The 13,571-nt window shown below is 36.8% G+C and overlaps 1 protein-coding gene across 1 annotated transcript; it reads left to right on the top strand.

Moving 5' to 3' along the window:
- The first annotated feature begins 2,641 nt into the window (after positions 1 to 2,641).
- Positions 2,642 to 12,633, top strand: kcnk1b (potassium channel, subfamily K, member 1b). Its single transcript, XM_038296453.1, has 3 exons — positions 2,642 to 3,109; positions 5,875 to 6,270; positions 10,829 to 12,633. Exons 1-3 carry the CDS (start codon positions 2,755 to 2,757, stop codon positions 11,083 to 11,085), a joined length of 1,008 nt encoding a protein of 335 aa, XP_038152381.1. The 5' UTR covers positions 2,642 to 2,754; the 3' UTR covers positions 11,086 to 12,633.
- The last annotated feature ends 938 nt before the right edge of the window (positions 12,634 to 13,571 follow it).

The following is a 13,571-nucleotide window of genomic DNA, read 5'->3' as shown; positions in this document are numbered from 1 at the left end:
TGAGAAAATATTTGTAAAACAAGTGTGCGATCACTCACACCATAATGAAGTTTTTGAAGAGTTTCATTCTGGTTTTAGAGCTCATCATTGCAATGAAACTGCTCTGGTGAAAATCACTAATGATATTCTCATGTCCTCTAATAATAGACCTGTATTTGTACTTGTCCTATTAGATCTGAGTCCTACATTTGATACAGTTGATCATAATAGAAAGACTTGAATAATTTGTAGGAATTAAAGGAACAGCTCTAGACTTCTTTAAATCTTTTTCCTCTTAAGATTTCAGTTTTTTTATGTTAATGACAGATCTTCATCCTGCTCCACGGTTACCTGTGGAGTATCACAGCGATCACTGGTATGGCCAGTGCTCTTTACTATATATATTCTTCAATCAGCAGAATAATTAGACAGCATAAGATTAATTTTCACTGTTATGCTGATGATACCCAGCTATATCTGTCTATAAATCCAGATGAAGCTAACCCATTACATAGATTACAGACATGTCTTGAAGACATAAAAACCTGGATGATTATTAACCTTCTGTTTCTGAATTCAGACAAAACAAAAGTTAATGTCTTTGGACCAGAGTCTTTGAAAAAGAAGCTGATTAGTCAGTCATTTCATTTGGAAGTGATTAAGTTAATCTCAGATAATAAAGTAACATTTCTTGGTGTTATTTTTCATCAGGGCCTGCCATTTTAATCCCATATAAAGGAGGTCTGTAGTAGTTGCTTCTTTTCTGCAAAAAATAGAACTATCCTGTCCAGGGGTGATGCTGAGAAAATAGTCCATGCATTTGTTACTTCAAGGCTGGATTACTGTAATTCTTTACTATCAGGAAGTTCACAAACTGTAGTTAAAAGCCTTCAGCCGATCCAAAATGCTGCAGCCAGAGTTCTGATGAAAATGAATGCGACAGATGATGTTTCTCCTACCATAGCTGCTTTTAATTGGCTTTCTGATAGATTCAGAATAGAATTTAAAATCCATTTTCTAAAGCCTTAAATAGCCAAGCTATGTCTTATATCAGAGATCTGATCATTCTTTATGGTCCTAACAGAGCACTTCACTCTCCATCTACACATTTACTAGTGGTTTGTAGAATTTCTAAAAGAAGAATGGGAGGCATATCTTTTAGTTATCAGGCTCCTCTCCTGTGGAACCAACTGCCAGTTATAGTCCATAAGGCAAAAGCCCTGTCTACTATCAAGGCAAGGCTTAAAACTTTCCTTTTTGATAAAGCTTATAGTTAGAGTGGCTCAGGTTATTCTGAGCTATCTCTATAGTTATGCTGCTATAGGCTTAGGCTGCTGGAGGACATAGGGACCCCTTTTCCTTATTCTGCTTCATTCTATCTATATTCTTCCCTTCTACAGTATTAGTTAGTTCAATCTCTAACGTTAAGTTCTCTCTGCTTTTTGTCATCATAGTAACTTCATCTGGTCTGTTCCTGTTTGGCTGTCACACCATCCCAGAGAGAAATATCAGCTGTGCTACTGCCTTCAACACCTGTCTCCTTGAACCTTCCCTTTCCTCCCCACTACTGCTACATAAATTTTTGGTATGAGGAATTGCTGTCCAGTCAATGAGTTGATGCAATTGGAGTTGAACCAATCTGACTGTATAATCTGGTTGAATTGTATCTGTAAAGTGCCTTGACGTAACTTGTGTTGTGAATCGGCGCTATATAAAGAAACTGAATAAAAAAATTGAATTTACTGGATTGTCTGGAATAAAATTTTTGGTTTATTTTTTATTCATTAGTTGATTCACATTCCTTTATGGGCAGTTTCTTATTTATGTATTCTGTTCCTTTCCCTGGGGGAGTCAGAAGACATATCCTTGGTTATTAGTTATAGCAAGTCTTAGCTGTTAGTTAGTCTTCCTCCCTCAGTATCCCTGCTTTCATTCTTCTACAGATGTTCCACAAATGAGCTCTTTTTATTCCTTACTCTCTTTGCTGGTGCTGCTTGTCTGGCCTCCATGGCCTGTTCTTCCTCAGCTGCCCTCTAAGTCCTTATCTAATTTTGGAGAAACTCTGTTTTTCCACAGTCTGCACTTAGGTCCTTTTACAAACCACTTCACAAAACGTTGAAAAAAAGGTTTTCTTCATGTAGTTTAAAGTGAACATCTATCAGCTTTTAGATGGTCATAATATAGAACATAGACCAAATGTAAAGAGTTGAGACTGGGGCAAAGTAATTAATAATTTTCTAAAACTACATATTCACATCTCGTTTTATTTTTCTCAAATGCAAAACAGAAAAGATTGATATTAATAATGTCATACAGTTTCTGGTTTCTTTTTTAAAAAGTCGAAACACGAGGATAAGCAGGTAGGAGGCATAGGGGGAAGGAAAGTGCAGACGTCACAAAGACTCTCACACTTGTTGCTGCCTTCACGGACACGTTAAGACTCGGAAATCTGCGATATTGTGGTAAATTATCGATCTAACTAGATTAGTTTTAGATTTTATAAATTCAACATTAAATACTAGAGATCAATAATCTCCGGGCGTTGGAACCTCTCTCTTTGTGCCGAAATTACACGGGAAAAGACACTGATGACGACGGAGGCATTTTAGATTTCCGATAGCACATAAAGGTGTCAACAACAAAAGCAGGTTTCAGGGAAGGGGGGGGCAGGATATTCGCTGTAGCTTTGTCTCCCGTATCGTCACTGTCTACAGTAGCTTAGAATTATTTTACCATAATAAATAACATTTTAGCTAATTTAGCTAACGATAAAAAATGCTTCAGTCGCTAGCCAGCAATTCTTGCGTGCGTTTGATACAGAATCACAAATCAACGTGGTATTTCGTATCTTTAATTTTGGGCTATCTCCTTTATCTCGTATTCGGCGCCGTCGTCTTCTCGTCGGTCGAGCTGCCGTATGAAGACCAACTGCGTCAGGAGCTGAGGGCCGTTAAAAAGCAGTTCCTGGTGGACAATGATTGTCTGTCCGAGGAGCGACTGGAGCGGTTTTTAAAGAAAGCCTTAGAAGCCAGTAATTATGGGGTTTCTATTCTGAATAACGCCTCGGCTAACTGGAACTGGGACTTCACCTCCGCACTGTTTTTCGCCAGCACGGTGCTGTCCACCACAGGTAGGTCCCTGCTGGATGATGCTGCTGCAGCATCCTCACCAAATATGTGCTAAAAAAAAAAAAAATCCTTTCATTGATACTGTGTGGATAATTGGTAAATAATAACAATTTCTTTCAATTACAGATTAAATTAGTTAATAATCAAAATGCAAAAAGATTTTTAAGAATGTGCAAAATTAGGCCTATAAGACCATTGGTCATCCTATTGTACCAAACTGGGTAATTACGTTTAATAACAAGTTAATAACCTAACAGCAGAGGTGCCTTTTCATGCTCTGTAATCATGCCTTGCTCAATAGGATCAGCAAAGCCACAGCTATCTGGGGTTTCAACATTATTCACCCTGATGATACCTCACGGCAATAACTATATGGTGACTTTGCAGACCTCTATGTGGGACTGAATGTAAGAGCTTCCTGCTTTTGTTTGTGGATGCATTTAACATTCATCTCAGCTGCTACTGCAAGTTTTCAGCACTTTGCTGTGGTTTGAGTTGGGTTTTTTTGCTTTATAGTTTTATGACACAATTCAGTGTTACATTGCTATATTGCAATTAGATAAGGCCCCACATTCTGGGGTGGAGCTTGATGGTGGGCCAAGGGTGGCCATGCCCTTAGCCAATCATTTGCCACCCCCTATCATTTTTTTCCCTCTGAAGTAGAATTTTAAAAACATTTTAATTTTATATATATTAACAATTACTTGGCAACAAAAAAACGGTGGTTAATTATGCACATCAATATACCAACATTAGAGATGATTAGTGCAGAAATCATGCTCTTTCAGAACTATATTTTGTGTTATATGCGGTAAAGAGAAAAAAAATCTAAGATACTGTGAAATCATAGATACTGTAAATAACAATTTTAATGAAAAAACTATTAAATTATCAATTTATGTAGATATTAATACTTGTAAATATCAGTTTAATGTAGAATGATATTGATAAAAGTAGGTAAGTAATGATTGAAAAGATGTTTGCTCCAGAACTCAAACCTGAAAGAATTTGATCCAAAATACCTTTTATCTAGACGGATGTTTAAATATATGCATCTATTTGTTAGCAAATGCTGTAGGAAACTAGTTTGTCTTTATTTAGAAATGTGGATGTTGTGCTTGTTCCTGTTGGAACAGTGTAGATTGACCCTGAGGTTCTGCCACCCATCCAGTATACATTGGTTATTGTCTGGCCACCCTTATAAAAATTTTCTGGCTACGCCTCTGCCCACATGGAAAACACACCCTTTATTTTTGTCATAATTTCTCGACTTTTTGCACTCTGTTTAATGCAGCATAAGCTAAAGAATATAGTAAAGCATGCTTTGCTGAAATAATTAATATGTTTGTCTCCTCTGCTTCACCTCAGTGAGCTTGGGTGCTTTAAAATCTCCTCACAAGAGCATAAAAATATCCTAAACCTTTCCTTTCTGCACTCCTATTACAGTACGGCCTCAAATTTAATCTCAAACCTAATCCTGAAGATTTTTAGTTGCAAAACCGTGCCCTAAAACAACTCAAATACGAAGCCTTCAATATTTAAAACGCCCTTGTTTAGAGTTGAATAAATACCAAAATGAACTTGTTAAAAACAAAAGCCTACCCTGATCATTAAAAAAAGAAAACAAAAGATTTCTATAATATATTTAATTTAAAAAGAACAACTAAACTTTGTGTGCCGGCTAGAACTTTAATTCAGAACGTATTAAAATCAGTGAGGATGGCATTAAAGGTGTGCCAGCAGCCTCCATCTTTGTCTGAAGCTTAACGTTTATGACTACCTGGTGTCTTCCTTGTTCTGGTTTCTTTGTGGATATGGTTTATATTGTACAGAAGAACAAACATAAGTGCAGCTGTTCACCAATATGACCTTTAAAAGCAGAAAGGTAAAATGGGAAGTGATTCTTCTATTAAATTAAAAATAACCCACAGGGAATTTTTCAAAAAACATCCAACCTCAGTTTTTTTTCAGAGTACATGTAAATTACCTATTAACCCAATCCCTATGTGTAAAAGTGAGCATGGATGTTCTAAAAAAAAAAAAAAAAAAAAAAACAGCCTTTGATTTGAACAAGATGGCCGCTGTGAAGTTACTTCAATCCTGACTGAAAACCTTTTTCACACCTCCATATTTCTTAGACTATCAGAGGAAAGGTTTATATTTATATTATATTTCTACAGGGCAGAATTATGTGAACAGTTTACAAAATGAAACTGAAGTATATAGTTTCAGATGGGAAAAGGGAATTTCAAAGGTAACTGATTCTAACCCTGTGGCTGAAACTTCCCGTCCCACCTGTTTTAGTTTCAATATTTCTGCTGTGATTTAGAGAACTGGTGAAAAAAAAAAAAGATCTGTGAAACTTGCAGAAACACACCCATAGATACCGAGGTCACCATTGTTCCTTTGCAGTGTGTAATCAGCAGCTCATTGAACACATATGTAAATTAAGCATGCCGTATCTGTTTTTGGTCTACAGTTCAGAGCAGATTTTATATTGATTTAGGATTTTTTGCATGCCTTATACCCCAGTGTTTTTAGAGATTTTTATAATTTTATTTACCTATTTCATATTATATGTTTCATGTTGCACGATTGTACCATAAAAAATTCCTAGTTGTGAACTCCTTCACTAACAATGGCAATAAACCCGATTCTGATTCTGATCTGATTCTGAAAACTTGCATCAGTGCAACAACTGAAATTTTGTTCTATATAGAAGCCCATTTTAGATCTAATACATTTGCTTTGTTTGTGTTTCCAACAGGATATGGTCACACAGCACCTTTATCCGACGGCGGCAAGGCCTTCTGCATTATTTACTCCATGATCGGCATCCCCTTCACCCTCCTCTTCCTCACCGCCGTGGTCCAAAGGATCATGGTGTTTAGCACACGGAGGCCCATCACTTACATCCACACGCGATGGGGTTTCTCCAAACAGCTTGTGGGCATCGTTCACGCCACCCTGCTGGGCATTTTGGCCGTCTCCTGCTTCTTCCTCATCCCGGCTGCCATCTTCTCTGCATTGGAGGAGAACTGGAACTTCCTGGAGTCCTTTTACTTCTGTTTCATTTCGCTCAGCACCATTGGCCTTGGAGACTACGTACCCGGAGAAGCGGCCAATCAAAAGTTCAGGGAGCTGTATAAAGTGGGCATCACTGGTGAGTTTGAAGGAGATCCTTCCATTTCTGGGTGGTGGCGCATTGGGCATTGATTATCAAATTATCATGCTAATTTATCGTTTTTATTTGGTATATTCTGCAGCAAAAGATTCCCAGGTGTTTAGATTGCTCTAGCTTAGACTTAGGGTAATGTCCTCCAGCTCCTCATGTGATATTTCCTTACTCTTCCTGACAGAAATCTATTAGACTGCCCTCCTCTAAGCTCTATAGTCATGACAACACAGATTTTCTATTAGGTTTATTTTTTGCCTGTAGCTGGGCTGCTCCAAACTTTCACATAATGAAGTCATTCCTGTATTGGTTTGATTGTATTCTTGGGTAAAAAAAGAGATGCTTGAATATTGAATATTCAATATTTTGCTTCCTAGTGGAACAAAGACACCTAAACTTCTTTGATCCAAATTCTATCTCAGTATGAACTGCTCATACTTTCACCCATCTCTATTGAAGCCTTATTTCAAGATATGTCATTCCAGATCATGATGCTGCCTTCACCGTGTTTCATTAAGAACATTTTAGGTAAACCTTGGTTCTTCATTTTAAAATGGCAGACTTCTGTCGGTCAACCATAATTCTTAGTCCAGACACATGGGGGATAGAGGAGGCTACTGTCACATACTGAACAGAACCAGTACCAACCAGAAATTACAGCAGATGCGTCGTTCTGCCTCCTGATGCTTTCTGGTCCCTTTATTAAAGGAAAATGTAATTTTTTCTCTATGATTTACCTTATTATAGATGACTGTTTTTTACTGGGCTGATTTATAGATCTATAATACTGAAGGATATTTTTCATGGACCCTCCTCCTGACAGATACATTTCTGCAATATACCCTTATCTTTAGTTATTTTTTTGTAATCAATAGTGCTACATATAAAGGATGCAAACTTCAAGAAAATTAAACAACTTTAATGTCTAATAGCTATTTAAGACAAATCTGAATCTAAAGCAGTGGAAAGGAAAGCTGTTTGAGCTAACTGTTTTCTACATTTATAAATTTATTTTACATGTTTTAGTTTGTCCCTTACACATAAGTCCATGTTTTATAAGCTTGAAAGTGTGTACCTACTTTTAAAAGTACAGTACTCCAACTGTTTTTTTATTTGTGATTCTTGCTATTCTTCCGACCCTTAAAGCCAAACTTTTCTTCTGTTGTCTTTAGGTTTATTCAACAAAGGGAAAGAAAAATGAAGCATTTATTTTCACGCACTAAACGCGTCACCTAATCCATAGAACCATAAGGATCTTAAAGAGAGGCCTTGTGAACAGAAACCTTTTGCCTGTAATGATCCACAGCCTGCATGTCTCTGCTTGCATTAGTGGAATATAAAACCGCTATATAACCTAGAATCCAATGAAAATTGATTCACACTAGATAAGATATCTTCAGTGGAATAAGTTCTCTTTCTGAGAATAGAAGTTGAACCATGAAAATATCAAATCTACATGACTTTATGATGGTGTGCTTTGACCTGCACACGTGTAACACAATCAACTAGGTCAGTTCCTTGATTCGTGTGTGGAAACCAGCAGAAGTGTCATTAGTTCTCTATTATATCACCATTGACATGCTGACTGTACTAGAAAACAGCTGGGTGTTAATAAACTGAGCAATAATAAACAAACCAAATAACGGGAAACAAAATGTCAATTTTTCAATTACTTCAGTAACAAATTCCCAACGCTAAACAATAAGCATAGAAGAAAGTTTAGACTTTCAGTATTGACCTTTCCTCTTTATTAGGCAGCATATCATATTTTGACTCTAATTTTATGTTAGAAAATTCAATAAAGAAACACCGGAAATGCTTCATTGCTTAATGCCTGTGCCACATCATTTATATGTTATAAGAACAATGAATAAAACATGAATATCAGAAACAAAATCCTCAAAGCAGAAATCGACGTCTTAATAAAAAATGTAATAAAGTGTAGAGTGTACAATTTTAGGTTCATACTAGACATGTATTGGTTACAGGGATTTAAAAAGCTGCATTTATAAGAAGCTAACTGCTGCTGCACACTTCCCATAAGCTGGCTGAAGGACGGCTTCAACACACTTCCTACTTGCACAACCCAGAAAATCTATAGAAATATCCCTATATATAGGAAAACACAGACAGCCGTGCTTTGGAAAGGAGCAGCTATAGCCGCTATACTTTACAGCAGACAAATTCATTTAGAGAAGATGTAGCAGGTGGTGCAGGTGGCGCAGTGGTTAGTGTGCTCGACCCATGTATGGACGCCTTAGTCCTCGACCCGGGTTTGAATCCATCCTGTGGTCCTTTGCTGCATGTCTCTCACCCTCTCTCATTACCCCTTCCTGTCAGGAAAAACAAGCCACTAGTGCCGTAAAAAGAAAAAAAAGAGACAATGTAGCAATCCATCCGCTTGTTAAACTTGAGTTACTTTTAAAAGATGGCAGCAAAATATTTTAATTTTTAAAACAATGGAGCTTCCTTGAAACCTCTACTGCATCAAAATAACCTTGAATTTTTGTTCTAGATTGCATTAATATCACTTTAATATTCACATCTTTTACAGGAGTATAAATAATTGCTGGGGGGTTAGATTATATATCAAATCTTTGGCTTAATAATTCTATAGCTGCATATTGGAGAAAAATGAAATTCAAGTAGTGCTGCATGTTAGTGTTTTAACTATTGGGGATTGTAAACCAAACCACAGGGAATCATTTCCATTGAGAATTTTAACAGCAGAACTAGTGTAGAATCTGCTGGAACCCACAGTACTGCAGATTTCTGAACAAATATATATCTATAGCTCATCAAAAGTAGTGGGTAGTAACTGAGGAAGGAGGAGTTGACATTTCCTTGTTTGTTTGAAACCATAACAAGATGGTTTTTGTCTCAAAGTGGGCCTTGGCTGACTGCAGGCATTGAGGCAGGGACTGGATTTCTGGGTGACTTGCTGTCAGCAGCCCTATTGGAGGCTAATAGCGTCTTGAATGGAACGCAGTTCCAGAGCTCATAGTCCTGACAAGCTGTGGGTGTGCGTGAAGCCAAAAGCTGCTGTAGTGAACAGTCTCCGACATGTGTGACGTGGGAGTTCGATACGCTGCAGCCAGAGAGGTGACGTCAGTCAGCAGGAAGAATGTGTCAGTCAGTGGGAGGGAAACAAAAAAAAAACACATCTCCAACAGAACGGACTTGTTTGCAAAAACAGCATCAGTTGTAAAAACTTCCTTTATGCTTAATAAAAAAACTGTAGGAAGTGACATCACCTCTATTTCCAAAACGACAGGGACCCTGGATCCAAACGCTCTTTATTCATTTCTGACAAATATGTTTCAATTGTCACTCACACAGACAGCAGGAAACTCTCACTTTCAAGGAAATGTTTTTGAAGACATTATAATTACAGCAGATGCTTTTTTCCCCTCAAACTCAGAGTTTCCATAACGTAAAAGTCATAAAAACGTATTTAGGGACAAACCTGAAAACAACTCTGAATACACTCATAGACGAGCTTCTTTAGGTAATGGACAGCTAACTGCTGCCCTCTTGTGTTTGTGAAGTAAGGAACAGATTTTTACAGCATAATAATATTTCAGTAGTGCCCAGTGGTGCTGTAAAATTAATTAAAAAGATTAATGATAATAAAAACTAAGACTACAGATCCATGTCAGTAAATTGCAAATTCATCAAAAGGCTTATTTCAATAAAAAGTGAGGCTTATGGAACATAAATAAGGGTGCACTGCTCAATTAATTGGGAACTAATGATTTCCTTTCATTTTAGGAGATTTCTGCAGATACTTAGATGTGAAACTTATCTTATCTACCTCTGCAGTAGTCTGAGAATCAGCCCAATGTCAAAGCTCTAAACCTTGATTTATATGTAAGAGCAGTAATTCGAGAGGTTTTTATTGCATCAATGGTACTGATTAAACTTTTCTCAAGATTAGGTTCAACATCGACACTTTCTTGTTATGCAATAACAACTGACAGTGTCAGTTCTCAAAAAAAAAGTACAGACATGTTACATCATGACCATGGTGTGCTCGACGCTGTCATGGAGAAGACCAGCTACTCAGAATTCAAATCCTCCACAGATAGTCGTTGTTTAGAGAGCACGGCCATCTGCTGGCGGTCTGCTGAGTTTTAATGTCAGTTGTAAAGAGAAAGACGAAAGACTGCAGTCCCGGCAATGGCAGCCATTAAAGCAACCTGGGATGTTTAACACCATGCGGTCACAGATTGACCTTCTCCATTGCACAGGCTGCTTTTAATGTATAATATGTTGACGTACTTTGCTGTGATGTAAAATTCATAGGTGAAAAAAATAATAAATTCAGATTTTTTTAAGTGTTTTTTTAGGTTTCCATAAGCTGTAAGCTAAAATTAATTAAATGTAATCAATCTAAGCAAGTTTAAAATAAACACATTTTAAAGATTAATTTAATTGTTGCAATGAACCTGTTTTTAAGCAGAAATTAAAGTGATAGATCCTGCTGTAACACTTCTTTATGGAATTATTAGTTCATGCATGTGTTGATTTGTTTCTCGTTCTGCAGTCTACCTCATCCTGGGGCTGATCGTCATGCTGGTGGTGCTGGAGACCTTCTGCGAGCTGCAGCAGCTGAAGCAGCTCAGGAAGATGTTCTACCTGAAGAAGGAGAAGCCGCAGGACCGCATGGCCATTCTGGAGCACGACCACCTCTCCTTCACCACCGTGTCTGACAATGCCGTCACCAAGAGTGTGGACAAAACCAAGACGTTTGTTGGCGTCCCGACTCTTACCTCCCCTAACGATGACCCAATGATCCAGTAAAGAACGCTCGAAGTGTAAAAGAGGGGAATAAGAATGAAGGGTGGAAGTTAGGATGAGGAAAAACCCATCAAAGCTTTAGGCAAACTTAAGATAAAATCAGTTCAATTACACAGATCAAGCAAGCAGCACCAACTTTTAACCCACAAACCTGACAATGGTGATGGGGTTAAGCAGCAGAGACATAATCTACATAATAAAGGAGAAATTAATATTTTAACAATGCCCATAAATACAAAGGCAGCGATAAAAGGAGAATCCTCTGCTGTATTTATGAATCACTAAATCTAAGCGCCTTTTAAAGCTACATTATTTATGGCACACTTGGGAATATTTGATAAAAGATTAATCTCTTATATCTAAATTAGGACATAAGTTGAGTTATATCTTTAAAATAGAGTTTCTAGACTCAAGTTTTTGTACATAATCGGGTGGATGTTTCAAACGTACGAAGTGAGAGTGGAAACTTAAACTGATACTGTATCTAAAAATATCACTCCATCATGGCCTGTTTTAGTTTTTTTTTTTTTTTGGGGCATTTTTTTTTTCTTACACCTTCAGCTGCAGAGCTTAACAGGCCTTTTATCGATGTCAGTATTTATTTAATTATTGAGTTTTATTTTGAAAGAAAATAAAAGCGTGTTGCACAATTGATTACGAAGGTTACATAAGGACAGGGTTATCAATTTTATTTCCATTTAATTTGCTGTTGATTAACAAATAGAACATGTTTTTAAAAAGTAATTTATAGAGCTGCTGTGTAAGATTATCGTATGTTCTCTTCATATTTCATACATTTCTGGATCTTCTTTACTGTGGTGTTAACTTCTCCTGGTTGCACTATGTGTTGTCATTGTGAGGGAACAAAAAGATTGCTTACATTTGTTTAACCTCAACTGGTTGAGGCCCTCCCCTCAAAGCTGTCCACGTGTAAAGCCTGCAGGTTATTGATCCGTCCCAATGGTTGAATGAGTGTTTTGGATAAAAGGGAAGTGAGGTTAGTTAAAAACATGAAGGAAATTTAAACAAAAGGGATTTAAACTGTAGATTTGACTGTATTTATAACGATTGAATGTGGAAATGTTTGTTTTTGGTTTTGACTTGAAAAACGTTTACAGATTGCTTTGAATGACAGAGATACTGTACCAGGAAAACTTGAAATCCATCTCCGGCTACAGTTCCTGTGATTTGCTGCAGCAGTTTTGCATCCATGCATCTCATAACAAAGCCAGTTATTTTGCTGCTTATGCTGTTTGGAAGATTAGCACAAAAACATCCATCTACAGAGTTTCAAGGCTTTCTAAGCCTTGGAGAGAATTTTTGTGTCATCTCACATTAGGGCTGCATCAATCCCTTTTTTTTAAGCGCTTGAATGTATTCAATGTACTGTTTTTTTTCCTCTATGTAAAGCATTGTTTTAGTTTTATTGGAATGTTTAGGATTTTTTTCTACTGCCTAGCTTAGTAATAATTGGAATTTTCCGCCTTTAAGTGAATTATATCACCTTTAAGACAGTAATGAATTAAAATGAGTTATTGTTTCTCACAGATTGCATTAGATGAAATTGAAATAATGATGAAATGCTGCATCAGTGCTTGGCAAGCTTGTCAGGTTGACAAGCTGCCTTCATGATCAATGGTGTCAATCCTTAATTTGGGCCAAATAATGAACTTTTTTAGGTGTAGAATAAAAAGCCTTCTGGGGATCTGTTAACGTTTCCATCTTACAGTTAAAAATGGTCATGTCAGGTTTAAGTTGCTTTTGCATGAACTACTTTTGATTTTTTATAGGTTTGAAAACTAACCTGCTCTTCTGTAAACTCCATTACATTTATATTGTTTTGTTGCTGGAATATTTTTTTCCACACCATTCTGGGCCTTTGTAAAAAAAAAAAAAAAAAAAAAAAAAACAACTGTGAAAAATTGATTGTCTGCTGAGTAGAAAATCATTTAGTAAATTTTGTCTCTTACTGTAAAATGTCTGGTTTGTAGCCGCATCTCCAGCTTAATGTCTGTGGTCCTGCTTTTACATGTAGTTTGACCTGAAAGCGAGAGCTGTGAGGGAACAGGATTCCAGTTTGTATTAGAGAGAAGACATTATGTGAACAACGACAAATGGAAACGGCGACCATTTTTTTTATTTATGCTGAGAAAACTGACATTTTTGGAGTATTTGGATCCATGAGCTTTTGTATATATATTTTTTCAGTTGTTGTCAGTGATGTTGCATATTCTGATGCACAGTTAAGTATTTTACTGTTACAATGTTAATAATTCAAAACAGTAGTGTCACTGGTTACCTGATATTCATTTCAGCATAAGACAATACACTGTAAAATGAAAATCCAAGCTGTAAAACTGTCTGAAATAAAATGTTGGATAATAATACCTTGAGGATTTCTCAAATTACTTCATCCTTTAATCTGAATATATTAGAATATTGTAAAAGTTGCTTTATTTTACTAAGGAATCCAAAAAGTCCCATATTGA

This window comes from Cyprinodon tularosa, unplaced genomic scaffold (assembly GCF_016077235.1).
Source record: "Cyprinodon tularosa strain WSP-4 unplaced genomic scaffold, ASM1607723v1 ctg37, whole genome shotgun sequence".
Taxonomy (NCBI): domain Eukaryota; kingdom Metazoa; phylum Chordata; class Actinopteri; order Cyprinodontiformes; family Cyprinodontidae; genus Cyprinodon; species Cyprinodon tularosa.
Note: the sequence above shows the minus strand (reverse complement) of the source record. Positions and strands in the feature narration are given on the sequence as shown.